Below are 27092 nucleotides of genomic sequence, written 5' to 3'. Positions count from 1 at the left end.
AGACTCCCATGTTTATCAGTCCATGCCACCTCTCTCCCCACGTAGAAGCCTCTTCTTGTCTTAGCAGTCTTTTAGGCGGTTAAAAATTAGGCACTGAAAATGTTACATCAGCAAACTTACATTTTAGTTTTGACGCTCTTGAGAGTCTCTTGTTCGTCTTGCTCTTTCTGTGTTGCTCCAGCATTTTTCCATCATGTTACATCTCCAGGCCGGGTTGGTTTGTCGCCTTTTGTGCAACTTGCGCCATCCATCCCCTTCTGGGCTGCAGCAGCCTATTTTACCATTGCAAAAATATGCCTGTACATGTTGCTGAACCCTAACACATGCTGTATAAGAATGCAATGTTTCTCAGCCATGTCCCCACACTCACACGTAGAGTCAAAGCCTCAGTTGCATAGCACAGGTCCTTATTTATTTTTTCTTTTAATACTTAGTGTCATTTACATAAGAGACTTTCAAATAGGCTGTACATAATGTTGCACCAGGAAACTTAAAGTCTAGGTTTGTGACAACACATTACCCTGTTAAAGAACCCTGCAAGTGTCTGTTACACAGCCCCCTGTTGGCTTACATACTAACCTCTGTTTATCAAGCCTACCACATTACTCCCACGTAGAAAGAAACCACAACTGCATAACAAATGTCTTCATTTATTTTTTTATTTTATTTATTTTCCTTTTCATAACTGGCATCATTGTATATTAGAGACTTTAAACATCAGTTGCATAACACAAGCCTTGATTTATTTTTTCTTTTCATAATTAGTGTCATTTACATAAGAGACTTTCAAATAGGCTGTACATAGTGTTGCACCAGGAAAGTTACAGTCTAGGTTTGGGACATCCCATTACCCTGTTAAAGAACCCTTCAAGTGTCTTTTACACAGCCCCCAGTTGCCTTACATAGTAACCTCTGTTTATCAATCCTACCACATTACTCCCACATAGAAAGAAACCACAACTGCATAACACTTGTCTTCATTTATTTTTTATTTGATTTATTTTCCTTTTCATAACTGGCATCATATTACATTAGAGACTTTAGGTTTAAATCTTTTTATTGCATAATAGAAATACAATACAGAAAACATGGACTATTACTGTTCGAAGCGAGTACTACAGCTCAACACATACAATCACACCGGGTGCTAGGTCCGCCCTCCTAAGATGCTGGAGGCTGGTGCGGTAAGATGCCAAGAACAACGACAGTAATATAAACAAAGGAAAAAGTAACGACCCCCTTCAATCCCCCCTTCCCCAACTTCCCCAGACGCCCCCCTCCTTAGAGACTTTAAACATCAGTTGCATAATACAAGCCTTTATTTATTTTTTATTTTCATAATTAGTGTCATTTACATCAGAGACTTTCAACTCTGGCTGTGCCTGATGTTGCCCCAGCAAGCTTACAGTCTAGGTTTTTGACAACACATTACCCTGTTAAAGACCCTGCAAGGGCCTGTTACACAGCCCCCAGCAGCCTTACGTACTGGTCCCCGGTTTATCAGCCCTAACACATTACTCCCCCGTAGAAAGAAGCCACAGTTCCATAACAGTTGTCTTCATTTATTTTTTATTTTATTTATTTTCCATTTCATAACTGGCATCATTTTACACCAGAGACTTCACTATTAGGCTGTGCAAAATATAGCATTGGAAAACTACATGTTTAGGCTTGCTGCAGCACACTCCACCATGTTACAAAGCAGTGCCCTGGCATGTTACAAGGCCCCCAGCTGCTGGATTACATACTGTCCATGTTTATCATCCCTAATACATTACTCCCACGCAGAAAGAAGCCATAATTGCACAACACTTGTCTTTATTTATTTTTATTTTATTTTCATAACTGCTGCCATTTTCCATCAGAGACTTCTTAAAATTAGGCGGCAAAATTACTGCCCCAGCAAACAAAAGGTCTAGCTAGCTTCCTGCCTCTTCAGCGGCCAATGGATTTCCTACCCTCTGCTGCCCATGGCACGCCCCCATGACTCAAGCCACCACTCAGGTACTCCAATGGCATCAGGCACGCCTCCTGGCGGGATGGCCTATCTCCCAAAAAAAGACCACGCAACACTCTAGGGCTCCCATTCCCCAGATGGACCTCGACGCTGCTCATGCAACATCAGCCTGAAGCCGCTACTAGCCGATGGACATACCCAGACATGCCCCTGCATGCCCAGACATGTCCCTGCTGGCACAACAAACATGGCGCACAAAGGTAAGTCTCTGCTCATCCATCCCACAACCCTAAACACCCCTGTAGGCCCTACTAGCTGCCTTGCTGATAGTCCTAGATACCCCACACCACCACTCTACACCATTGACACACATCCATTAATTCCTGTGTAAAGGGCACTCACACACTACGCCCGCCCCACTTCTGCGGCTGCCCTTCAGGAACCAACCCTCAGTGGCTGGACTTCCAGCCCCTGGACTTCCGGCCTTGGACTTCCGGCCATGGACTTCCGGCCCCGGACTTCCGGGGAGGGACTTCTGGGGAGGGACTTCCGGGGTGGGACTTCCCGCTCCTACGTCACTTCCGGGGGGCGTGCCCACTTGTCATAAAATGAATGGTGATGGATGCTATCATTCTATTACCACTTGTAAGGTACTACTGCATCACCATCCCTGCAACACTTTCATTGTAGAAGTGTTACGCATCTGAAGGTACATTGACTCAAAGTGCCGCATTTTAAGATCTAAAGAGAACTAAGCTAATTCAGTACAGTATTGTGGATGTTTGTCGTTTGTGGTCTTGTGTTAAATCCATTTAAAAGAATACTTATTTTTAATATACAACTTGTGTGGTGTCCATCTGTAGTATTGTCACTTGATTACTGTATGTGTTCACAAATGCTTTACACACTGCCCCTGAGATAAGCGTGTCTGCTTGTGCCAAGCTACCAAGTGGGTGAGCAGGGGTTATTTTAGGAGTGTACCCCCTTACCCTGACTAGAGGGAAGGGTCCCTATTTGTCACAATTACCTCCCTATGCCAACTAGAGACCCCCAAATCTAACAGGTCCTATGATGCTGTACTGACATTGTTGTTATAAATTGGAACACCATGACACTGTGATTAGCGATAGGGATCTCTTTTGTGAGGCCTCATGGACAAGATTTTCCGGCTGCTATATTTCATTATGGTTTTATAGATGGTCATCATTTGTTTTGAGGTTGCCTAGTCATTGTTTCCCTGCACGTGAGGTACTTCATTTGAAGACTATGTGGTATGTTCTCCTATGAGACAGAGAAGATTGCAGCTGTAAGTTGTGGTCTACTTGTTGTATGTGTTTTTCTGCCATGGCAACTCACTTCAGTCTGATTCATCAGCAGTGGTGTTAGACCCAGTAGGTCTTCGTCTCTTCAGCTTTCTGTGGAAATGGATATTTTACTGACTCTGACATTGGCTTTGCTCTCTGCTGTTCTGGTAGTATCTAATGGCCAACATTAGTGGTCCAATATGGCAACCCGTCTTTGGGATCACATCTGTTTTAAGTTTTGCTCTTCGTGAGGTCCTTATGTCGTCGCAAAGCAGGTGTCTTGCGTGCAGGTGAATGTCTTTATGAGCTTCTCAAATAGTTCAGCATTTAATGATTGTAGAGGTTTGAGTGTGGATCACAGTGCTTGCATCCACCCTATTCACCATCACTCACCTTGTGTGCAGTAGTGCATGTTTGCACCCTATGTTTTATTTTGACAATCACACGATATATAGAGTCATTTTTTAAGTTGTCTAATGGAAGCGTGATATCCTCTACCAGGCATTCAGTCAAAAAATGAAAACAAGCTCACCAAAGCCCCAGTGAACACAGGAAAGTGTTAAGGTGCTGCACACATTTCTGCCCCATTCTGTATAATGATTTCAAAACCGTTCTTTATACGTGGGTATGTTCCCATGTAAAGGTTCCTGTGCATTGGTCTTTCCACCTTTTCTTCCTCCCCCCAGTACATTCCCTATCCTACAGAGATGAAACTTTTCTACCCCTGTCTATGGTCCTTGACCGCAGGCCTCTGATACAGGCTCTGTGAAGATCTGACCAGGTGATGAATGCCAGTTTATAAGGTCATTACAGCTCAATCATGAGCATGAGATGTGAATTGGGCATTTTTTCCAGGCTGCCTCGGTTTTACACACCATTAATATTGGTGAAAATTTTAATTAAAGGGTACAGTGCAATGGAGACTTTATCATTATCATCATTATCAAAAAGTCTTTATTGTGATTGTTCATCTTAAAAGACAGAAAATCTATAAAAATTCAGTACAAAGCAACAATATTCATCATAGAATCTCTCAATTAAAAAGTACCAAATCCATCATAAAAATAAAATTACAGAAGTCACAATATAAAACAATTCATAAGACTAGATTAAATATGTACATATACACAAGACTTTTCATAGAAGCAGGCAAAGAAGCCTTAAAAACTCAACCAAGCCGTACGATAAGGTAACGATATTTAGCTCAGAAGACCCCCTCTTTTTTCCTGAATAGCCCAAGACCAGCTCAAAAACTTGGCAACCCCTGTGACAGCAATATCATTGCATCCAGTTTTCAATAGCCTGTTGGCGACAAGTAGAGAGCTGGTCCCTAGAGATCTACATAGGGGTTTAAGCCACATACTTCGAGGGTGCTGGTAGGCAGGGCAAACATAAAAAATGTGGTTAATATCTTCAATGTGCTCAGGACAAAACGGACACTTGTCCCCTGTACCTAATGACCATTTACATGTGAACTTCCTAGTTGGGAGTGTCTCCACCCGGAACTGATGGTAGAGACTTTATCAAAGAGTCAGATACATATCTCATATTTGTGCAAATAAGATAACCACGTTTGCTTTCCAGTAAATATGTCAGCATTGTGTCCATCAAACTAATTTATTTACTCGATGAGTATTGGGATGACTGTATTCTGTGAGGTGTGTCTGTCTGTCAGCAGCAGCTTATGATCGCTAGCCCATGAAAAGTTGTGAACTTTTTTTGTTTAAAATACCTTTATTCTGACAAGGTTTTATACATGTTGTGCAAGCTACAAAATACTGTGGAATGTATGTAATCCCCATGTACAACTCACAACACCCCTTTGGAACACTTGTCTTCCACTCAATCATTCTTTGAGGAATAGATTGAGCCATGAGGTGGAAGGGTGGGGTAAAGAAACAGTCAACTGCCTCTTGTATTCCTTCTGAAATACTCAGTGACGAGGGTGAAATCGGCATTTTAAGATGAGTGCCTCTGAAGACCAGTACGTCAGGGGCAAAGTTGGTTACACTACTGTTAAAAACATGTCAGCAAAGGCCTAGGAAAGATTAGTTGTACAAATGGGTTCTCAGTCAGACTTTGAGTCAGTGTCTCAGGGTGTCGATAGGGGCCTGGTGTGGGCTTGTTCAGGTATGAAGACAATAGATGGGCAGCCAGGTGGAGGGGGTCTGTGCAGCCTTTCTGAGGTCAGGCCATTTCCTGAATTGCAGGCAGAGCTGGGATACAGGATTGCTGCAGTTTATGGTGCTTGGTTGGAGTATACACACACACACACAGCCACACACTCACAATACAGAACAACACAAATAGCTTGATAGTGTTAACGTGTTAACTTACTAGTGATTCCATTCTACAAAACCAAGAAAAAGGATGGGGCAGATTTACAAGCCCCTTGCAACACTTTTATGCCGCCGTTGCATCACTTATGTGACGCAGTGGCGTTGTAAACAATGCGACAGGTTGCAACACATTTACAACGTGATGCATCTAGAGAGATGTGATGTGAATCCCTTGCTCACTTTGCCACTGGATTCAAACAAGCCAGGCTGAAGACGGCTGGAATGCCAGTAACCGGTCCTAGGAAGCTTGTTTTCGGTCCAGGGAAGGCATGGCTTGGCAGTTCGGGCTGGACTGTTCCCATGAGGCACAGGCTCAGACTGATTTGCATGTGGCCATGTCTGAACTGGGGTGGCAGAGTGGGCTAAAGAACGGTGATGGATTAAACCCAGATCTGTTGACTGAGTGTTTGATTGGTTCAGATGCTCCGTCCATCACCACCCCCTTTTGTACCGCATTCTAAATGGTGGCACAAGGTTTTTTTGCATGGCGCATCTCTGCTAAAATACAGACATGCGTCAGTTCTTGTAATCTGCCCCAATGCGTTTTGGTGTGTCCGTTTTCTAACAAGTGCCCTAATAGTTTATGGTCACATAGCAGAATATGAATAACTGTATGAAAAACCATATGCAATTATATCTTTATTGAATTAAACTAAAAGAAACGTTTGAAAATATTTTGAATCAAATTAACAAAGATAAATCCAGAATATAAAAATGAACAGAATGAAATGAACGAAAATTAATTGAATGAAATTAAACGACTGAAAGATAATGAACAGCATAATTTCAGTGTGGTAATTTGAACTAGCAGTTAACGCTACAACAATTAAAGAACAATTGGTGTGTATTTAATACATTGATTCAGGAGTGCTCGAATACTCAATTACATTTGTAAATAAATTGAATATGGCTAAAATAGGATCTTGATTAATTGTTCTTATTTTCCATTATTTGGTAATTCCGGTTCAGCAAAGACCTGCACTTCACAAAGCGTAAGCCACTCCTGTCGGCCTCGAATAATGACGTTCACATAACGACCGACCATTCCATGGCAGTAGAATGTCTGGGTGGCGCCAGCTCCAATTCCGGAAATGTAGGCGCACCTGGGGAAGCAATACACAGACAATGGTTAAATAATTCATTAAAGTTTGAAACAATCTGCATTCCTGTGATCTGTTTATATATAAATTATTCAAGGCCATTGCAGAGCATATGTTGACTAAGACAAGTAAGGTTTTTGATTTGTTCATGCACAGCAGCAGGGCCGGACACGGGACCCAAAGCAGCCCTGGCAAGTGTTGTCAGACAAGCCCCTGTATGGTGCACAGTGAGGTCATAGAGCGAGCCCGACTACTACAAGGAGGGTTTGGGGGGGTTCGCCTCCCAAAAACATTTGGGCAAAAAATGACACATTCTACAACACTGTGTTCATTCTATATTTAATGTTGTTAAAACATAGTACATGATGACCTCACAATGCACCAGGATACAACAATCATCCCTGGAGCCTTGCAAGGATTTCGTTCACTATCACCCTCCAACAGAGCCCCTCATGTCTCCCCAGCACCTCTCTCACATGGATTTAATTAGTTTTATAGCGCTTCTGATACCAGTGTAGGGTGTCTGAGCACTTTACATCACACACAAATACAGGGACAATAAATACGTTTGTAAATCAATGTATAGAAAGCTCTAGAAAGACAGAGGGAATTACAAGGTGTAGGATTCATGTCATCCATACTGGTAGGCATTTTTCACAGTGGTTAGGGTTAGCTTTAATTATAAGAATGTATTTCTTCCCAAACCAGCCCTTTTGAGAAATACTAGGTTAATGGAAGACTGGGAAAAAAATATAGCTATCTATCCTGTACCATGTTTTCTGCATGTAACTCCTTGATGACACGTGATAGCTCACTGCTAGATTGATTGTAACTGATGAACTGTACAATAACAAAAAGATCTCTGTGACAAAAGCAGTTACCCACTAAGCACTGCAAATAAAATTCTGTTCTGTGATCTGCATGGTACACGTCCTTTGCAGCAGGCATATTATTTATTTTAAAATTTTGTAAAGCGTGAACAAGACCCCAAAGGGTATCAGAGCGCTTCACAGTAATGGAAGGGAAGAACAACGTAAAGGGGACATTGAAGGGGGTAAGAGAGGGTAACATAATCAGCTACTAAGACTGTACAAGTATGTGAGCAAACATTACTTAACAAGGTAAGGCAGAAAATCATGGACCTTACAGTTGTTAGTCCCAAAAAAACAAACCCTCTGAGCTACATTAGCTTAACCAAAATTGCCACTAGACAAAACTCCAATCTCGCTCCAGCAGGCATTTTAATCACCAGAGTTATCTTGACACTTTTATTGTTAATGGAAAGCCACTGGCTATACAAGGAACTCTGCAGCAGGTGCTTTCAAAACTGCTGCACTGCTACAAAAAGAGCCTCAGTAACAAAACCAGCTTCTTCACCCTTCCAGCCTCCCGGGGAAACGCCCGGTGGCCGGTACGACCAATCCACCGGTGATGCACGGAGACCCATGACATGCCTGCACACATGCAGCAGGCACACATATTCATAGGACAAAACACATACAATAATTTTCTTAAAGTTCAACAGACCTACATGTACACATTCACACATGCAAGTACATTTACAGGGGTCAATGCACATAGACCAATAGCTGTACCTAAAGCTACAACCCTACAAAACTCAATGCAGAAAAGGCAACTTGTGAAGTGCATAAACAGAGAACTGGATGATGTGCAGGGGGGGCCCAGTGACCCATGATTATGAATCTTTCATGCAATTCACAAGGTGCCGGTGTTTTGATCGGGATTGATTTTGTGCAAGGAGGGATACTTTAGAGGCACAAATGTATTTCTGTAGAATGACACTGACATGTCATCAGTCATAAAACAAGTAATCTCACCTGTACCCATTACAATGGATTCGGGATTTGGCATACCAATGGCATTCTTAATCCCAAACCTAAATGTGACTTGTATCACACCACAGTTAAGAATTTTTTAGATGTGTTTTTATTCTCATATAGCACAAACCTTGCCACAGGCCGGTTAGAGTGCTGAATAATAATTACAGTAGTCACAGTTGATTAAAAAGCACAATTATAGAAATTGGGTCAAAATTTTAGAACAGAAATAGATGAGAACAAAAATGTTTGTGTATCAAAAAGTGATACTTTTATCTAGGCTTGATTGGCTGCTACCTGAAATGTTGCCATTTCCAAGAAGATAGGTCATTCTGTCTCACCGCTGATTCTGAGATTAGACACTTTTGGGTATATTCACAAGAAAGTTTGATAACTACCGCAAGAGTAGCGTAATGCAACTTTCAACATCGCATCGAATCGCGGGAAAATAGATTTGTGTTAACGTGGAATTCACACCATGGCGATAACATGCGATAGTCACCAGAAAACGCATCAAATATCCACGTTAAAATCAACGCCACGCCGCAACAATGCGATATGGGAATGCAAAAAAACATGCGATGAGGCCAATCGCGGTACAAAAAGTAGCGAAAACCAGCCACAAGCCTGCAAATCCCACGCGTCTGGCGGGAAAATGCACCATAAAAACCACAGAAACAACACACCAGAAACAAGCCAAAGCACGTAGCAACATGGATGCACCCTGACCCAGCACAGAGGCCAACGCGAACCGCACAACCCCCACAGACCACCAGCAAGGAACAATGGGGTCCGGGAAGGCCAAGGAGAAGAGGGGGAGGAAGACGGGGTGCAGACCACAGGAAAACAAGACCAGCATCATGGAGGTGACAGAACCCTACCAGCAACTGACCCACAAGCAGGCCACCTGGAATGCAGTCGGAGTGCCGAGGAGGCAAATAGAGGAGGCCAAGAGGCGCCGGCATTACGTGACAACCTAAACCAGGCACAAACCCACTGACAAGAGGAAGGCAGCAATGGCGACAGGAATGAATAAAATGAAATTTGATTTATAAAGCCCATGGCTGCCCGAAAGCGTCCCAGCGCTAACAAAAATAGAAACAAGAGCCAACTGAAGAGGGTACCGATAATTAAGAGTCCTTAGGAAAAAGAAATGTTTTAAGGGCCTTTCGAAACTTAAAATAACAGGGTTTGGTACGAATCCGACTGGGGAGAGAGTTCCAGTTTTTTGCCGCATTTACAGAGAAGCGGCACCCCCTGTGCGTGCCTTCCTAACTCTGGGAACCTTAGCAAAATTTCCAAGGTCCGACTGGAGAGCTCGAGATGATTTATAAGGGCAAATCAGGCTCCTGAGGACCGGAGGTCCTTTACCCTGAAGAGTCTTATGGGTGATGCATAGCGATTTAAAGATGACTCTTTCGCGTATTGGCAGCCAGTGAAGTGCTCTCAAAACCGGTCTAGCCAAAGATCTTCTTGAGGCACCCGCAAGCATCCTGGCTGCAGCATTCTGCACCCGTTGAAGGATATTGATGGTAGCTTCGGGAGCTGCCAAAAAAAGGGCATTACTGTAGTCCAGTCTGGATAATATTAACCCCTGAATCAAAAGTGTCCTGGACTGGGGAGGCAGAAGAGGGAGAACTTTCCACACTGAACGTAGCAGGCCAAAACAAATGCCTGCAACTTTCTGTGCCTGCGTCTTAAAAGTTAGGTCGGGCTCAAACCACACACCTAAGCTTTTAATTTTATCCTTTGGTACGGGCAACTCACCCAGGCAGAGGGGCCAGGCGGCTTTGGGGAGAGATGTAAAGTGATGACCCAGGAGCATGATCTCCGTTTTTGCTCCATTAAGTTTGAGCCGCGAACTGGACATCCAGGAGAATATTTCGGCAAGGTAGGCGGAGAGATTATCCACACATCCTTCTTGTTGGGTTAGCGAGACGACTAGTTGGGTGTCGTCCGCGTAGGTGACTGTTTTGATCCCAAAGGGAGCCACTACCTCCTCCAGTGGGGACATATATATGTTGAACAAAGTAGGGCTCAAAGAAGAGCCCTGAGGGACACCACACTGGAGGGGGGTAGATTTGGACAGCACACCACCTTCCCAGATTCTGAAAGAACGGTTATTCAGAAAGGATATAAGCCATTTCAGGGCCATTCCTGTTACGCCCAGTCTGGCGAGACGGTGAGTTCGAATTTCGTGGTCCACCGTATCAGGAGGTGGCAGTCCAGCGCCACAGGAAGAGCTGGAGGAAACCCAGACCACAATCATCAGTGTGGAGGCGGTGCAAGGAGTAGGGCGTACTGACACAGCTCGAGAGGACCTGACACAACATCATCAGGAGGTGCAACAAATAGAGACTGGGGGACGGGGGAGATGGGCACAATGGCACACATGCACAATGAGGTGTAGCACACTGCACACTTTCAATTACCATGGATTATGTCCCAGATATACTTGGCACAATGCAGAACACACACATAGCAATAACAGCACACCCACATTGACAACAATGTGGTACAATGCGTATAGCCGACACTGCAGAACAGAGGACGCAACTGGCGCTGCACATGCACAGAAACATGCCTACTACATCTGACAGAGCTGGAAACTGTGAAATGGAAATGAATGCATACGATCTCACATCCGTCATGTAGTCAAAATGTACACTGTCCCGCAGAAGAATCCAGCACCTCCCAAACAGTCACAATGTGCATTGCCATACAGTCTGCATGTAGAAGTGTGGCTCAATGGTTAGAGCGGCAGACCCTTATGCAGTAGTCTGGCCGGGACCAGGGTTCATTTCCCGCCTCGGCGGGTCTCGGGCTCAATTTCCTCGGACCTGATAACTATCGCCTCGGTGCCAATTCTAATCATGAGTCCCACTCTGTACCTCTGGGCAATAGCTTGCTTAATCTCTACAACGGCCCCAACAACGCTGAGGAAGCCTGACTTCACCTTGGGGGTGTCCAGGAGTGGGCTCCTCACAGGGAAAGGCCAGGAAGGGTTCCTCGGCGGTATTCGTACAAGCGACGAGATGCCTACGGGTAGTCGTGTGCTATACAAGTGCGTAATCATCATCATGTAAACCAGAACAATGCGCCAACATACATGTCAACACAATGTCAACATGCATCTCATCTTCACATTGCAGAGGGGCACACAACACCTCCAGCAGAGCACAGAAGAAAACACATCTGTGATGCCGGAGAGGACCACCAAAGCGTCAACACAGAAGCCCTTCAACAGCCCATGGATATCCCACGCAACCCCCCACCAGGACCCGGCCAGCCAAGCTATTCAGAGGAGAACACAGAGCCTGCAACAGGCCACACCAGGAAGCACCCGCAAGCACAGCTGGCTCACGACACTTCACCCACCCACACATGGCACCCCAATGCCATGTGTCAGCACGCCAAAAGGAGGTGGCTCAACAGGTGTGCGTGGGGGCCGAACCCATGGAATACGAACTAGAACACATACGTAGGTGTCTATCACCCTTCAGGGACCACCCACACCCCACAAAGGAGACCCTTTGGTGCTGGCAACCCCTTGAACATTGGACACCAGTGCAACAAAAACAGAAAACACATGCATAACAGAGTCAACTGCTGAGCAACATGGAGGGACCTGAAGAAAGTCCAGAGGACAACAAACATGCAAACAGAAGTGTCTGTGAGTTGCAGTGCACTGGTGTTGGGACACTAGAAATGAGCAAGCTCTTGTGAAGAAAGTCTCGGACTGTGTCCCTTTGATATATTCCTGATGCAGATGAAGTGGGGTGTGTTAGACCTCCATTATCTTCCCCATGAACGTCTCAGGGCCCCCACACTGTTTGTGGTGACATTGCTACGCAACCTCTACACAGCACAAAACTCAATCAGTAACGGACAATGGCCTGCGGTGCACTGAGTCACTGGCACCTGGAGTGCTGAGCAGGGTATCAGGCCCATGATGGCATCCACAACAGGTCTGAGCAACTCGGTAAGTCTGTCAGGACCACCATTTCGACTCTGGCAGATGGCGGTTAGAGGTGGTCCTTGCGGTGGTGGCGTGTGCCTCCTGCGGTGATGTGAGGTCCGGGCCGGTCAGGACTCGATTCGATGTGTGAGCCCTGGTGGGACGCAGTTGGGCCCGGAGGCTGCGTACAGCACAGGGCCACAGAGACATTGCACTGATAACCCCAAGGCTAACGCTTCAGGGGCCATCCAATATCTCAGAAGAATTTATTTATTTATTTATTTATTACTTGAGCTTTTAAAGCGCGACAGCTACCCGAACACGGTTTCCCGGCGATGAGATAATGCGGTTAGAGAATGATGGAAGGCCAAGAACAGTTATTGGTCGAAAAGCCAGGTCTTGACGGCTTTACGAAAGCGAATGTATCTATCCTCAGATCGAATGACCAGGGGGAGGGAGTTCCATAGCTTGGGCCCCAGGTAGGCGAACGAGCGACCGCCCATTCTGGAGAGTTTGACCTTGGGAACAGATTTGGGAAAAAGAGCAAAGGGAATGCGTGGGGGAATAAGCATGCACCAGGGTGTGTAAATAGCTAGGTGCCACTTTGTGTTTGATCTTATGCATATAACTAAGCGCCTTACATTTTACTCGGTTTTCGATCTTCAACCAGTGAAGATCGAGCAGGCCCTAGTCCATAGACTCAGACACCGCCAATGTAGGACCAGTGAGTGTCCATGAATGTCGGGAAACAGACTTCGTGGCACCGGTGGTGAGAGGAGATGCAGTCTGCGATGATGCCTGTACACTGATATGAACTCCACCATCGCTAAATCAAGACTCATTGACCTACTGGACCGCAGTGTAGGCCGGAAGCAGAGATCAGCAGTGGCCCACAGCCACGTGTCGTTGGCTCGTGATGCACAGAGTTAGTGACACCAGGGCAGTTGTCGGTAGTGTTCGATCACCTTGGTAACGATGATCCTGTTCCCTCCGGACTGCAATGCGTCATCCTCTTACGCCTCTCCTTGGATCAATGAAATGTATTGTGCCTTTGAATAATCGATGTTCCGTCCCAAATCTGTGACCTACTCGTGCGCAGCATAGTCCAAGGGCAGTAGTCCACGTAGGCCCACAGACACGTGTGGTTGTTATGCTATGCACAGACTTGGTGACACCACATCGAAGGAAGTATAGTGAATTGTACTCTGCCTTCAATGATGCGCACTGCCATGGTGTAATCAAGACTCAGTTCCAAATGCGTGACCTACTTGACTGGTGTAGGCCAGAGGCAGCGGTCAGCACAGGCCATTCACCGAGTTTTGCCGCCATAGGTTGGATGGCCCCACCGGCCTGCGTGGTTCAGGTTTAGTGGCACCACGTGTTCGGTCACCTCTGTGACTGTGACCCGGCTTTCGTGCGGACTGAGACACATATTCCTCTTACTCCTCTCCGTGCGACCACTGGTGTGGGCTCTGCCATTCGTGATTCGTGACTAGGTGCTGGATGCGGGACCTACTGGTCCGCAGGGTAGTCCTGGTCCTCATCCACGTGTCACCGGCTGGCGTTGGACAGAGTAAGTGGCATCATGTGTATCCGGATGGCGTTGAACATGCTTAGTGGCAAAACATGTTGCCAGATGGCGTTGAACAGGGTTAGTGGCACCACGTGTCGCCGGATGGCGTTGAATAGGATTAGTGGCACCAAGTGTCGCAAGATGCCCATATGGAACTATGCCCCATGATCGGGGGGTCGGGTAGTGCAGCCGCTGGGCTGGATTTGAGGTCACTGCCATTCAGGACCCAGAACACAATTTTACATTTGGCATCTACTGGGCCAAAGAGTACGCCGTTGTATTATGTGAATAAGGAAAGAGTGATGTGGGCCAGTTTCGGGGGGCTAGCGATGGTCTGAGAGGCTGGCAGGGTCTCGGGCTTGAAACTTGCACAGGCACATGGTGGGCCCTCCTTGACACACGCCAGTGTAGGCAGGTGATCAGTGTGGCCTGGCTGTGCAAGGGCGGGCCCGGCGGGTTAGTGGTCCAGCGGGGCGGGGTATGGCAGGCGCACAGGATTGCAGGCAACTCTGCTCACGAGGACGGCGTCGGCCTTGTGGCCAGGTGAGAGGCGCCGCCCTGGCAGAGACGTGGGCTTTCCGGGAGAGGTTCACGCCCAGGGCTATGTGCTTTTTGTTCACACCCCTACGCTGGCGCTGGCGTACCCCGGGCCATCCCACTCCACTCTAGGCTTAAGGGGGGATGTAAAAGGCAATATTTCCACGAACTCCCCCACTGGCCGGGGTGACATGGTTGCGTCCACTGTCCACTACACTCCATACACCAGAGGTGTATGTCGCCATGGATATGGGTGTGTTCTGCATACTGCGATCTGTCCAGCACATCCCCAAGTACACTCTTGGCATTGTGTACTTTCCCAATCATAGTTCTACCGCATCCTTCACACATGCCTGGCTGCCACCTCTCCCCACATGTGGCTATTGTGTGGCTGAGGTGCCATGCAGTTGATGGCTCATGTTCACGGCTTTCCCAGGTTACCATTGTAAGTTGCTTTGCCGTGTCTGGCGGGTGGGCATGTTGTTGTGCATGTTGGTTGTGATTTTGTGATGTGTGCATTGCCAGTGTTGTGAGTTGCATGGCTGTGGAGTTGAGGTGAGTGGGGTTTCATTTGGAACTTGCCAAGGGGCTGTGCAATTCCCTTGGTGCCATCCTGGGAACACTAGTTGATGATGGACTGTCGGAGGATGAACGAATCATGCACACTGGCTGTGTATTTTTAGGCGACATTGGTGGAGGTTCCATGGTGTTCTGATGTTGCCTGCTCATTGATGTTTGACGTGTGCTTCCTGTTGCGGTGATTGTGTGCTGTGTCACCAGGGGCACATGTAGGACATGGTGCTGTTGATTGCCCCCAACACGTGCGTTCATCCGGCAATGGCCTATGGTCCTTGCTTGTTCTCCAGCGGATCCTGCGCATTGTGTTGGATGTGTGGGGACTGGGTTACAAGAGTGATGGTGATGTCCAGGACACGTGTGGGGGACTTGGATGTGGCTGGCTGTGAGACTCCTCTGACTCTGGCGGTTGTTGGTTGGGGTGTGCCAGAGGCCAACTGGTGCAGCACAGCCAGCAGCCTGGTGTGGGGTGGGATGTTGGTTGTCTGCTGTGTTGGTGCTGTGGGCCTGTTAGGCGATGATGGTCAGGATGCGTAGGATGTTGTCCCTTTCAGTGGACAGTGACATTGTCAGATGTTGGGTCTGTGAGGCTGGTGCGTTTCCTGGGGGTCTGCTGTCTTTGCCTGCGCTGGCTCTGTGGTGGTCGGGGGGTTCCAGGTGGGGGTTGGGGTCCTGGGGTGGTGGGTGTTGTGGCCATCTTGGGTGTCCGGGCTGCATGATGAGTGGCTCCATGGTGTCTTTTGCCCTTCCAATGTAGCCCTGGGCGGGGCTCCCTTTTGTGGTGCAGGCTGCCGTCTGACTTTACACCAGGTCAGAGCAGGTGTTAATTTCCTGCTGCTAACGTGCCTTATCGCCTGTTTTTTGTTCATATCGCCGATCTGGCTGGTTGTTGAGAATGTTGAGGTGTGGTGTTGCTGCGGCTTTTGGCATGGGAATGACTACTCTGCATCTCATTAGCGATAGTTGCGGGGTCCTCTCTGGCGATTTTTTTCGCTCCATGTACATTTTCAATCTTTGCACGAAACTACTAAGAACATATCAAGTGGTTCACAGACTTTTTCATGAAATCTGTTACCCGTCCAAAGGGAGTATAATCCAATCTTCTTGACACTGAAACTGGTTAAAAGTGAACCAGCAGAGGCTAAATGCTAGATAAAACACACAAAAAGAGGCAACAGAAATAGGCAGTCAAATGGCCAAAGAAATGTTCCTGCGTCTTCAGTTGATATATAAAGGTCTTCTTTATAGGCTTCAACCAAATACACGTGCAGCCATCGTGTTTCTCCCTAAACAGGGCTTCTTCAGGATACTGTACAAGTAATGAAAAACAGTTGCCCATGTGAGTACACATTCTTTAAAAAGTGGACAAAGTGACCAAACACTATTGGTCCAGAGGCAGGCTAGGTTCAACAAAACACATTGTACCAGCATCAGAACCAGTATGTTCCAAATAAAATCTTGTATCTGAACACCAAGAAAAAGACTCAAGAAAAAAGGAAAGAAGCGAGACCTCAAGAAGAGCTATATGTGTTTTTAAATTAAGAGCAAGAGAAACACAAGAACCCAAAAGAATACACCTGAAAGGTGAAAAGGCTTTAGCGCAAAGTGTATAACTGTGCTAGACCAGTGACAGAGAAGACAGCGGCACTTTAGACCGACATGCATAGGCCCAAATGCGTGTTGTAAAAGTCAGATGTTATCAATCTGACCCCTTTACCACTAGTGACACCACCAGACGGTCCATGGGGTGTAAAAAGTAACTTCGGAATGGATGTCCAACTTGCAATACTATGGTCTATAAAGGGCAAAAATGACAAGTAACCATAAGCAATTAATTATCCCCCCATAATGAAAGAATGATCGTACTTTTAGGCCAATCAATAATGAACCTACAATGGGTTAGTTCAGGTTCATATGATAGCAGAATTGACATGTCCAATAGCGCAATCCATTAGGAACGTCCCGAAAAACCTTATGTGGAAATCAAGAACTCCCTCACATATGGTAGACCTGAATATATACAGGTCTGAGCTCAAATAAAACATAAGCAATCCTTACTAAAAAGACACCAATGCCTCCAAAATGTAATACAGTTAACCATGGTTGGTATAATATATCAAAAGCGATGTATACAGAAACGTGCCCATTGTATCATCATCTATAATATTGATGCGGGATAGCAGTACAAAAAAGTGATAATTGCTCCGTTTCTCAACTCTCACTTTTCAATTTTGAAAGCATAGGAGGGACTGTTATACAGTTTTCACGGGCACGTTGCCCTGTCATTAAGCACAATTAGATAAAAAAGATATATTAAGTCTATGCTAGATTCCAACTCGTACAGTTCTACATCCTGCACAGGGCGTATTTGATTCCGGCCAAGGTCAATCAATACTTCGAGGCGGTAGCTGCTCAGTGCCCGAGGTGTGGGCTGGAGGGAGACGACTTTCAGCACATGTTGCGGAGATATACAAGTCTAGGGATTATTGGATGGGGGTGCTGGATCCACTGTGCCAAGTAACGGACTGGACATAAGAACTAGATATGGGAGTTTGTTTGCTACACCGGTTCCCACATACCACTAGAACGAACGTGACAAGCAAGTTTATAGACCTGGGCTTCGTCTTGGCTAAAAGAGAAATCACAATACAATGGAAATCGGCAAGGGGGCCAGGGTTGGGAAGGTGGCGGACGGAGATGCTAAAATGGGCGCAGAGTGAAAGTGCGCTTAGGCTGTAGCAGGCCTTGAGAACGAAGAATGAAAGGGGGTTGGAGGCGGCAAGGGTGTGGAGGCCTTGGTGGGGCTATTGCAGACCCCACAGTCAGTATCAGAGGAGGGGTCAGAACTGGAGGAAGCTCAAGACCCACATGAAGCATTGATTCATGGCGAAGGAACCGGTACTTGATTGATGGACTCAATGATGATTTCTGAGTAGCTATGTTTTGACCTGTACTGTAACACTACCATTTCACGATCATTAATACATGGGATTCTGACGTACAGTAATAGCTGAAAGATTATACTACGGAGGCACACCGGTGGTGCGGGGGGAAGGGTACGGGTGGGGGGCTATACCATGAAATGAGTGATGATATCGTCAGTAGTAGAATCCAATGGATGTTGTATGTGGTAAATGAGAAGGTCTCTTTTTGGTATGTTCTTATTTGGAAAATCAATAAAAAAAATGGGAAAAACAATGAAGTCTATAGAAAGCCCTTCGTATATCAGTTATCCAGACCCCCAAAAAACACTAGGTAAAGGGACCCACCGGCAACTCACAGATCGGGTACAAATCCATTTCTGCAAATCAAGTAAGCAGAAAATGTTCATATCTGCAGAAAAACACATCCCATCTCCCCCACAACAGCTGCCCATTGTTAAGCACCGTCCAAGACTTACCCGTGTTCGGCTCTCATGTCCTCATAAAACTGCACAGAATTGACTGAAGAGAAAACCGTCAACTTCCTGTTACTGTAATTTCCCGGTTAAATTCAAAGGGAGGGCTGGCCTATAACGAGCAGCTACGCCATGAATAGGCGTGGCCTCCCACTTACTGAAGCGTCTGTTAACGTCAATTCTCCTGTCACCGAATAAAGGAGGGGACGTGAGGAATTGTAAACAACTTTATTGAGCAACCATTACAAGCAAAACAGACAGTAAACTCGCACCATACCACGCACTCGTGTAACAATCTTCCGGCAGTGAATGGGAGTCATAGGGTGCATCAATTATGTAGTTTATTTTGAAATCCCTAACTTGCGGATAAGATCAGTAAAAAAGAAATAACCAATTGTGTATTAAATTACTACACAATCGATTATCCAAAAGCTGCAAAAGGTGATGAACTGCTGCAATTTCTGCCGCCCGTATCGATTGTCTGCTGTTCTGGGCTGCGCTCACCTAGCGCTAAGGGTCCACGCCATCTGCTGCATTGCTGCCTGATAGTCCCCCCCGCCGCCGCTCCCCTTACATCAAAGTGGCCGCCGAGTGGGGGACTACACCGTCCAGTAGCCCTTGTGGGATAGTCCCGCCCTCCATCGCCAATCAACGCGCACGGAGGTGCTAGAAGAACCGACACTCCCTCCGCGTCACGGGACGTGCGTGCGGGCGCCGCCGGGCTAAGCCCGCGCAAAGGGCGGGCCCTCTGTGGCCCTCAGGAGCCAGAGGGGGCCGGGCAGGGCCTATACTCCGACATCCCGGCCAGGACAGACCGTGTCATATTATAGTAAGCTTACACCTATCATTGTATGATCAGAGGTTTTCTAGAAATACTGTCCGTGCTCCTATTTGCCTGATATTACTCTTATGCTCAAGTGTGCTTAAAACTGTCTCCGACTAATCTTGCGACGTACTATGACCTCGAGCCTTATGAAAGGAACATTTACATCGATAGGAGGAGCAAATAGAGGAACATTAGACAACTATGTCATTAGGACCACTTCAGACATTGAAAGGGAAAGTATACTTGCAGAGCGACGGGCTGAGCGACGTCGCTCAGTCGAATTTATCAAAAACAAATGCTCTTCTCTGGGCCGGTCACAGCTAGACACCTCACAACACACAAGTCGTCATACTGACAATGAGGACATTGACATATCAAGCAATGACAGCATTCCAATCCTCTTGCGAGATACAACTTCTATATCTGATACGACTAATGAACTGCACAGAAATGTTTCACCTTCCCCTTGTAACTCGATACCAGAGATAGAAGTCCTACCTGAGACGCCCCCACCAGTAGTAGAGGTTATTCAAAAAAAGTCTAAAAACTCAAAGCAACCTTGAGCACAAGGTTCACCACTAAGAAAAAGAAGAAAGAGGGGGAGCGAATTACAGAGAAATAAGACTAGCCATATCGACTTTGGTAAATCTTCCAAAGGCCCCTCACCAAACACAGCCACAACACCAGGCTTAGTTACTTTACCACATTGTCCAATAAAAGAAACACCCAGTACCGACTTAATGGGAAGCATGGAACAATTAATTAGATCCTTTACATTGCCGTTAATAGAGAGATTGAAAGGAATAGAGCATCGACTTGGGACCCTAGAGCAGGCAATAGCTATAAACACAGGGCTAATTAAGGACCTAGCGAAGCCTGTACTGGCAACCCCACCCACTGTATCATCTTTAAATCGTACTGCCCAAAATGAAGCAAAAACGAATAAGTTAATAAATTCAAAACCCCTAAGGACAGTATCTTCTAAACCAACACAGCAATCTGTACAAAACACTGTTAGAGAGGCCCAGATGGGAGAGAAATTATCCGACCCAGGAAATGCACAAAATAAAAAGGGCGGTAAAAGCCCAGTCAGGGCTATAAAGCCTAAGGGGCGCCAAGTAGAATTGCCACCGGAAGCGGTTCCGTTGGTGGTGGTCCTTACGGGAGTTCCAACACTAGAGGATGGTAAGAGGGAAGGCTATTCCCCAGTTAAAAAATAAAGCTATGGACTGGTTTAGCCAGAATCGACCACTTCCCCCAAACATAAATGGTGAGATTTTACACGTCCGGCGTCTTCCCTGGTTGGGAAACAGAACAAAGGATAAAAAGGGGGACAAAATTGTCATTAACTTTAGAGATCACAGAGCCGTTAGTTATATCTTAAATTGGTTCCCAGAAAATGGTAACAATTCCATCACAGCTTATGAATTGACCTATTTTTATCCCAGATCTTTATCGGTTCCCACAGCCAATCCCGGGGCCCCAATTCACTATCAGGCCAACCGTCTCATATCCCTCAAAAATCAATACGCTGCTCTTTCGGGTCTGGAGGGAGTGGACTGACTTCACTATAACAGCACAGCAAAGGACACTGTCGACAGATCATTAGACATGTCTTTTAAAAATATTGATCCAAATCTTATTTACAATCCCTCGAGCCCCAGTTAAAACACATACAGATCCAGGTTATAGCTACTGATTGGTTGGCTAAATCCACTGGGCCTAATGAAACCCTTTCTGTTTCTGTCCCTGAACAGGACCTAAATTCTATACCGGTCATCACAAGTAATACTGGGACTGAGGGATGTAAAGAGAGGGGAATTAACCCTTCTATTTCGGCTTTATTTTGGAATATAGCAGGGCAACGTTCCAAGGTAACAAATGATGAGTGGAGGGCCTTTCTTTTTAATTTTGATATTATAGCGCTCCAGGAGACATGGTTACTTGACGCGATACATATAGAAGGGTTTAAAACCTACTTTTCATCAGCTCAACCATCGACTTCGGGTAGAGCGAAAGGAGGTTTAACCATCTACGTCTCGAACCTTCTGAAAGCAATGGAAGTAGTCCCTATAAAACTGGAGTCTAATTTTCAGATTCTTGGTCTAACTTTAAACAACATGGACAATTTCCTTATAGTGAACTATTATAACAATCGCCGGATAAAGAGGCAGTGAATTTGGTATCTTTGATTCGCTCTATCCTATTATCAAATACAAGGAAATCTGCCAAAGAGGAAGTAATAATTTGGGGGGGGACCTTAATTTGAGACCCTGCCCAGCTCGTAGCCACAACATCTGTGGCATCCTCGATGAGAGGGATAATCCCATCTCACACTTAAAACATTCTATCTTTGGAAGTCACCTAAATGAAACCCTGTTTGAGTTAGATTTGGTCCAAGCAAATAATCTGGAAAATGAGGAGCCATCATTGGCTCCTACATTTCATGGGCAAGGTCATCAAACAACAATAGATTACATTCTGGTTTCAAACGGGGAGAGGATTAAGGAATCAGTATTCACTGGGCATACAATTGCGCTAAGTGACCACTACCCACTCAGCATCTCTTTCACATTGTCCTATAACCCAAAAAGTAATCTTGGTTCGATTTTACTTCAAAACAATATGGTACTGAATAGGTTAAATGGATACGCGCTGAAATGGGGGAAAGTTGATCCCATCGAAATAACAAAGATAGTGATAGCAAGGGCTTTCCCTTCTATCATGAAATGTCTTGCCCTAGACACGTCAGAAGTAGAACTTATTTCTAACTTTGGTACGATTATTAAAGCCATAAATGAAGCCCTGTGGATAGAAATTAAACATAAATCAAAGCCGAAGAAGGGATGGTTTAACCACGAATACACGACTGCTTACTCGAATTTAAAATCTGCATTAAGGAAAGTGGTCAGGATCCCACTTGAGATAAGAACTCTCAGGAAAACATATAACACCGCCCTAAAGAACAGGAAAAAAAAGCTAAAGACTTATCTCTGGGCCCAACTCCACAAAAGCTGTGCTCACAAAAACTCTGCCGCTTTCTGGCAAGTGGTCAAGTCTCCTTTTCTAGTTGATAACACGGACCACCCAAAACTAGACGTAGCAATAGAGGAAAAGGATTGAGTTCATCATTTTTCTAAGATCTTTGCGGTCACCTTAGAGGATGCTACCTCTCATGACCATAACTCCCAGAACTCCACTTCCAGTGGTAGGTCTGAAAGTCCCTTCCCCATTGACCTCCAGTTCTCATTGAAGCAAGTAGATCTGGCCCTGCGTGCAAGTAAAAGTGGGAAGGCACCGGGCCCAGACGGTGTCCCCATTGATCTTTTTAAAGCACAGATGGACCTCTGGACTCCTCTTTTAACTAGACTAGAGTATTGAATGCAACATGCAATATAGGCCTACTGGATTCATGGTCCAAATCCATACTAGTACCGATTTTTAAAAAGGGGGACCGGGGGTCGGTAACCTGCTATCGCCCAATCTCTCTTTTAGACTCCCTAGGAAAGGTGGCGGGTCGACTTATTCTCGAGCAATTGCAAGACTGGGCGGACGATGGCAGGATTATCTCAGATCTCCAGTATGGGTTTCGTCAAGGGTTGGGGACCATTGAGCAGGCTTTAAATCTGTCACTTTTAATAGATAAGTATGTGCATATTAAAAGAGGTGATCTGTATATGGTTTATGTAGACCTATCGTCTGCATTCAATTGTGTCTCCCATTCTAAACTTTGGACATTACTGGGGGATATGGGAGCACCATCGAATTTGCTTACGTTTCTGAGGGAACTCTACTCTAATGCCACAGCAAGGGTTCGCTATGGGGTGGGGGGGGGGGGTTGATGAGGGAATTTGCAGTAGAAAAATGGGTTAGGCAAGGTTGTGTCCTGGCCCCCTTGCTCTTCACTTTATATACTAATGGTCTGGAAAGAGAGATGATCAAGGGATGCCAGGACCTTCCAATGGTGAATAATCTGCCAATACCCGCGTTGCTCTACGCAGACGACACCGTCATACTAGCTCGTACCCCCCTCGAACTCCAAAAGAGTTTGAACAGATACTCCACATTTATGGCAGGTCTTGACCTAAAAATTTACACTAGTAAAACTTTTGTTATGAGGGCAGGTACTGGCCACAAACAAAAAATGAGGGATATCTATTTAGACGAGCAAAAACTAGCGATCACACAAAATTATCCATATCTGGGCATAACGATAGATCATAAACTATCATGGAAACCGGCAGCAGAAACTAGAAAACTTCTTTTTATAAGAACTACTACAGCCCTTGTTAATTTTTCCAGGAAGTTGGGTAAGAGAGCCCCCCTTGAACTTATCACGATTTATAGAGCTAAATGCTTATCTGTGGCCTTGTATGTGGCAGGGTTTTGGGGTTTTGTGCCCACAGACGATATACAGAGAGTGGAAAATTATTTTCTGAGGTACCTCCTTGCGGTCCCTAGGAGTACGGGTACCTTTGCCTGCCACACAAAATTGGGACTCCCATATGTAATGGATTTAGCGAAGGTTGAACCCCTTTTATTATGCCGCAGAATTTGGACATCGGATAAAGCAACTCTTACTCAGTCCATTCTTTCCGATTGCCTAGCCTTGGACAATGCTCACGATTCCAGGTGGTTGTGTTACATTAAAAGGTTTCTCCATGATCTGGGTTGGGAGAGATATTATTATGATCCCTCCCTAATTTGCGAAGTACCAAGGAAGGCACTAAAAGTGAAATGTCTTGCTCATCTTGAGGAACTGAGACTAACGAACGAGGTCATGAAACCAACTGTTGTTCATAGCCTGCTAATACAGACGGCAGCTACTATTCAACCGAAAAATAATCAATAAACCACATAGTACACTCAGCATTAATCAAGGATTACATCAAAATACAGTATTATGGTCACTTTGATCTTCATAGCAGTGAAACTGAAGTTCATGTGGCCCAGAAAGATGTTAAAAATACTGAAATCTCATGAATTATCACATGTTCTTTACAGACCCATAGGTTTACAGTGCATTATAGGAATAAATGCATTTCATTGTCAGTGTTCAGGCACAGGGACACAGCCCTCAATTTGCAGATCCAACAGGCCTCCAATTAACACAGGTGCAATTCTCTGTTACCGCCCCTTACATCTTGATTTACAAAATCAATACCATGATATTTGAAATTGGCTTTGGAAATATTCAAATCACAGGTATGAGCTCCTATAGCATACGATTGGTCATTCCTAAGACAAGCTCAACGATGTTCTTGAATGCGGACTTTGAGTTGTCTGGTAAAACTGCCTACATAAATATTGGAGCAGTTACAAATAATGAAATACACTACATAAGTATACTGGCAATTAAGAAAATGCTGAAGGTGCTACATGTCTCTGCTATTATAGGAGAATTTCGGTGTTCTGTTAAGGCCTAGGTGGCAAACATTACATTCCCCACAGAAGCCAATAGGGCATTTCAGTCAGGTTCCCACATATGGTGACCTTTGGGCAGTATAATTAGGCCGGAGTACTTCGCTAAATGTTTTTGACCTTTTAAAGGTGATTGATATTTTCTCTTGTGACAACGTTCCCACCCCTGGGACACCTTTCAGGATCTTCTAATTAAGCATGGGCGTAAAATCCATTCCGCTCGCGGATTTTGCGGATTTTTGGCGAATTCGCAATCCGCGAATTCCTGCGAATTTGCCGAAAATCCGCAAATAAACGAGCGGAACGGATCCGGGGGGCAAAAGTTCAATCTTCAAGCTTGTAACTATTTTAGAATGGCGCTGGCAAGCTGCCAGCGCCATTCTAAAATAGTTACTGAGTTAGCTTCAACAGGAAGCACTAACAGAAGCAGGTGCTTGAGTTTAACTGAATTCGAGCACCTGCTTTATTTTATCTATTAGTGCTTCCTGATGAAGCTAACTTAGTAACTATTTTAGAATGGCGCTGGCAGCTTGCCGGCGCCATTCTAAAATAAAACAAGAGAGGGGCAGAGGACAGAAGGGCACAACAACAAGTGTGGCAGAGGGCAGAAGGCCACAACAACGAGTGTGGCAGAGGGCAGAAGGGCACAACAATGAGTGGGGCAGAGGGCAGAATGGCACAACAACGAGTGGGGCATAGGGCAGAAGGGCACAACAACGAGTGGGGCAGAGGGCAGAATGGCACAACAACGAGTGGGGCAGAGGGCAGAAGGGCACAACAACGAGTGGGGCAGAGGGCAGAAGGGCACAACAACGAGTGGGGCAGAGGGCAGAATGACACAACAACGAGTGGGGCAGAGGGCAGAAGGGCACAACAACGAGTGGGGCAGAGGGCAGAAGGGCACAACAACGAGTGGGGCAGAAGGGCACAACAAGGAGTGGGGCAGAGGGCAGAAGGGCACAACAACGAGAGGGGCAGAGGGCAGAATGGCACAAAAACGAGTGGGGCAGAGGGCAGAGGGCAGAGAGCGGTCTCGCACAAAAAAAACGCGAAAGCGCAAAGAGCCCAGCGAACGCGCAAAGCGCCCCGCGAACACGCAAACATCCGCAAATTCACACAAATTCGCGAATTTTGCGGATCGCGAATTCGCAAATCCGCAAATTCGCGGATCGCGAATTCGCAAAATTCGCCAATACTTACTTCTAATGTCTGTGGAGGATCTTGAACACATCATGATTGAGTTTAGAGTGTATTGTAATAAAAGCTAGGCGATGCTTAGTCTCTTTTTTAGCCTAAACTTTTAATGTGTCCGTTCTAGTGACCCTCTGCACTCGTCTAAGTGCCTGATTGAGTTCCCTGCATTTATAACCTCTTCTTTCCAATGTATCCAATGACCATTGAGCGTCCCTTTCAAGTTGATGGTTCTCACTACAGTTTCTCTGATTCCTAAGAAGCTCCCCATATGTAATGGCTCTTTTAGTACTGGTGGAGTGAGCACTATCATAATGCAGGGTAGTATTAACAGCGGTGTCCTTCCTCTTGGGAGTACTATGCAACTTGCTGCCTAAAATGTATAGTACAACATCCAAAATTGGATCCTTGCTTTGGACATATTCAAAGTAAATTTTACTTTGAAGGGATCATTGTTAAGATATTCAAAATAACACTTCATACGCAATTCAGTGGCTGTCCAGATCAGGATAACATTGTCAATATAACAACCCCAATAGTGGATATCCTTCGTCCAGACAGCAGCACCTGTGGCCCATGAATAAGTATGTTCAAACCAATCTCATAAATAATTTGCATTGGATGGGGCAAATTTGGACCCCATGACATTCCCTTGTAGTTGTTGGTACCAGTACTATTAAAAAGGAGAACATTATTAGTCAGGATCAGATTGATCATCTCTAGGATTATCTCATTGTGTTTTGTAGTAGACAAAAAATGGTCCATTGCGAAGTGTCCACATTCTCTTCTGATGCAAGTATATAGGCACTCAACATCCATGGTGACAAGCCACATGGATTCATCCCAATGTAGATCTTCTAACTTATTCAAAATGTCCATGGTATCTCTAATATATGATGGGAGGTTAAATACCAGGGGCTTAAGGAACCTATCTACGTATTCAGATAGATGTTCAGTGAGTGACTCAAATCCAGATATAATGGGTTGTCCTGGTGGAAATTTAGCTTTATTGTGTATCTTTGGCAAGAGATAGAGGCAGGGGAACCTAGAATATATTATCTTGAGGAAATCAAAT

General features: G+C 45.5%; 1 protein-coding gene across 1 annotated transcript in view; it reads right to left on the bottom strand.

Moving 5' to 3' along the window:
• Positions 1-4714: 4714 nt before the first annotated feature.
• The window catches only part of LOC144762946 (fucolectin-like), a 135742-nt gene continuing 113364 nt past the window's right edge, over positions 4715-27092 (bottom strand). Inside the window, exons 3-4 of the mRNA XM_078648245.1 lie at positions 6561-6703; positions 4715-4788 (exon numbers count right to left, since the gene is read on the bottom strand). Of these exons, the coding sequence (XP_078504371.1) occupies positions 4715-4788; positions 6561-6703 (217 nt within the window). The remainder of the gene's footprint in view (positions 4789-6560; positions 6704-27092) is intronic.

The sequence above is a fragment of the Lissotriton helveticus genome, chromosome 6 (genome assembly GCF_964261635.1).
Source record: "Lissotriton helveticus chromosome 6, aLisHel1.1, whole genome shotgun sequence".
Classification (NCBI taxonomy): domain Eukaryota; kingdom Metazoa; phylum Chordata; class Amphibia; order Caudata; family Salamandridae; genus Lissotriton; species Lissotriton helveticus.
Note: the sequence above shows the minus strand (reverse complement) of the source record. Positions and strands in the feature narration are given on the sequence as shown.